Source organism: Amborella trichopoda, chromosome 9 (genome assembly GCF_054954075.1).
Source record: "Amborella trichopoda isolate Santa Cruz 75 chromosome 9, AtrichopodaSantaCruz75HAP2 v2.0, whole genome shotgun sequence".
NCBI lineage: Eukaryota > Viridiplantae > Streptophyta > Magnoliopsida > Amborellales > Amborellaceae > Amborella > Amborella trichopoda.
Window position 1 is genome coordinate 49,676,047 of NC_142344.1, and position 3,013 is coordinate 49,679,059.

Sequence of the window (3,013 nt, forward strand, 5' to 3'; positions counted from 1 at the left end):
TGGACCCGGACCTTGGTCGGGTCCTCGACATTTCTACTCAGACCGAACTCCGGCTATTTCTTTGTTTTGGACAACATGGAGGATTCCCTATTTCCTGCGGCCGACTCAGATACTTTCTTTGTTTTACCAATGATTCGGATACTATTTTTCAACCACTGATGCAAAAGACTGAAACTTATTGATGATTCATGCATATACAAATAAACACATCTTGATCACAGATAAGATTGTATGCATGGACAAATGCACGCATAAAACTCAAATGCACACATCTCTTCAATAGAAAACAGAGGCCATAACAACGAAAACCTGGAATCCATAACCCTCCCAAAAGTAAAAAACGTGCAGTATTTTCAAATTTACACTAAAACACAATAATTGTTCATAATCAACACCAAGACAACAATTCATAATCTGTATCAAGGAAGAAAGAAAATCCAAGCAACCGTAGCAGTTCTAAGGCGTTTATCAATAAAGCTAGGAGAGGAAAGAAGCCACAAATCCTAACTGCAGAGGAAGGAGCTCTGTGGCTTCGTTGTTATGTCTTCAAACCTCGCCGCAGTCTGCGATGAGCACGGGCTTGAGGATCTCGCCGGAAGGCAAGCCGACATTCTCGATTGCCCGGACCACATCCAGCCCCTCCACCACCCCACCAAACACAACATACCGTCCATCTAAGTCAGTGTTCTTGTTCAGGCCTATACCGAACTTGGAGCAATTGTTATCAGGCATCCTTCCGTTAGCCATGAATAGGACCCCAAAGCCTTTGTGATTCTCCTTGAAATTTTCGTCCTTAAACTTTCCACCATAGATTGATTCTCCACCACTGCAATCGCCCCCTGCACAGCACACACCTGGAAAAACTCTATGGAATGACGAACCCTTGTAATGGAGGGGCATCCCGTTAGGGGCTTTACCCTTTTCTCCGGTGCACAAGGCCCTGAAGTTCTCTGCAGTAATTGGAACCACGTCGGAGAAGAGCTCCATTACGATCCGGCCTGCTTTGAACCCACTGATCGTGATGTCAAAGAAAACCCTAGGGCCCCTAGAAGCAAAAGGCAAGTCTGCGCTGTTAACAATGGCATACTCTGGTTTTTCTTGGTGGATTGGAGCCCTTGCTTCTTGATTTTGGTCTTGCTTTTTCGGTTTTGTTGGATGGCTATCTCTGTCTGCAACTTCAATGGCGATATGACCACCACTGTCAATGCTGAGTTCAAATAGATTCCTAATAACGGCAGGTGTTGGTTCCTCCTCTGAAGAAGTTTTTGTCTGATGAATTTCCTCCTCTTCGACTCGAATGCGGCATCGCTTACCGTCACCAACCCTGAGATTGAAGGAAACCCTACGTACTGTGGAAGCCATTACTATTCCAAAAAAATAAATAAAAGAGAAGAGCAGCAAACAAATGCAGAAGAGAATACACGGCTCCCTGAACGAAAAAAAAGTTCGAAAATGACAAACACAAACCCGTGGAGACAAATTTACAACCGGCCCCCAACTAAACTTTTTGTCGTAACATTTACCCAATAGAACTCTTTCTAGCAAATACCACCTAATCAAAATATTGTAGTTTTAAGTACCAAAATGCCCTCTCTTTCTTCTACCACCGACTACTTGACTTTTTTCATAAAACACAAAAAGGCGGTCGAGCAGTACAAACAAGCGGTCTGGCAATATCCCAAAGCGGTTCAACATTAACAAAGAACGATCCAACAATATGCCCATACAGTCTGGCACTGCTAAAGAGCAGTTTAGCAATAGGCCCATGCAGTGTGGCAACAAGCTCACGCGGTTTTGTTGTTGTGCACGCGGAAGCTTTAAACCCAATGAGTTAATATTTGACAAATAAAGTATGAGAAATAAAACATGAAACACATACAACAAAAACAAAAATTTACGTGGTATAGGCCCATGCAGTGTGGCAACAGGCTCATACGGTCCAGCTATTGTGGCCACGAAAGCTTTAAACCTGATGGGTTAATATTTGGCAAATAAAGTATGAAACACATACAACAAGAACACATAACACATACAACAAGAACACAAATTTACATGGTATACCCAAGAGGCTACATCCACAAGCACGGTAAATAGAAATACATTATACCTACATAAAAGATTTTGAAATAAGCCTCGAAAAAATATCTAAGTCAAGCAAACTCTTTTAAACCACTCTCCTTTCCTTCTCTTTACTTTTGGCAATTATTACCGACAACACCAGATAGAGACGCGAGAACAACAAGAAACGGACTTTTCCTCCAACTAAATAGGGGAACAACCCAAAATCTCTATGGGAACCGCTTCTTTACAAGAAAGAAAGAAGCATTTCAATCTTTAGGAGTCTAAAAACGACATCATCACAATGTTTCTCTCCAAATGAAGTTTTCTTTTCTAGAAAGAAATCGCATCTTATGCACATGAGGCTTTACCTTCCTCTATCTCTAGAGAAACCACCATTCCCATATGATGGCCCAACTAGGGAACACAAATTATCTGTACTTTTATCACATATATATAATATTATGAATCCATACTAAATAGGAAACTTCTCTCAAAACCACGAGATAAATTCAAGAGTCCTAATCTTTTTGGATTTCTATTTCTTTTAAGAAACTTATCTATATCAATCTCAATCCTATGAGAAAATCTTAATCCCACAAAATATGGGAATATCTCAATTCCACGTAATTTGGGAATATCTCAATGTTGATGATTTTGGATAGTATCAAATCCAACATTCTCCACCTTGATATCAAAATTATCTACTCACCATGTCAACATCGATTAGATAGCTTTATGGATTTTTCATCTTTTGCCAAATAAATGTCAACATCAATTGGATAGCTTTATGGATTTTTCATATTTTGCCAAATAAATTCTTTCATCATTCTTGCTGAAAAATAATGTTTCTATTAAATTTCTCCACCTCGAACCTAAACCCCAAACCACGGCTCTGATACCACTTATTGTACGAGCAGAAGCTTTAAACCCGATGGGTTAATATTTGGCAAAT

General features: G+C 40.0%; 1 protein-coding gene across 1 annotated transcript; it reads right to left on the reverse strand.

Annotated features, from left to right (window-relative positions):
* Positions 1–254: 254 nt before the first annotated feature.
* Positions 255–1,035, reverse strand: LOC18441689 (peptidyl-prolyl cis-trans isomerase). Its single transcript, XM_006851915.4, has one exon. The coding sequence runs from the start codon at positions 985–987 to the stop codon at positions 547–549; it is 441 nt and encodes a 146-aa protein (XP_006851977.2). The 5' UTR covers positions 988–1,035; the 3' UTR covers positions 255–546.
* Between the last annotated feature and the right edge of the window lie 1,978 nt (positions 1,036–3,013).

What these genes read in the sequence shown, in the direction of transcription:
- LOC18441689 (XM_006851915.4), bottom strand. Translation starts at nt 987, where the DNA reads ATGGAGCTCTTCTCCGACGTGGTTCCAATTACTGCAGAGAACTTCAGG.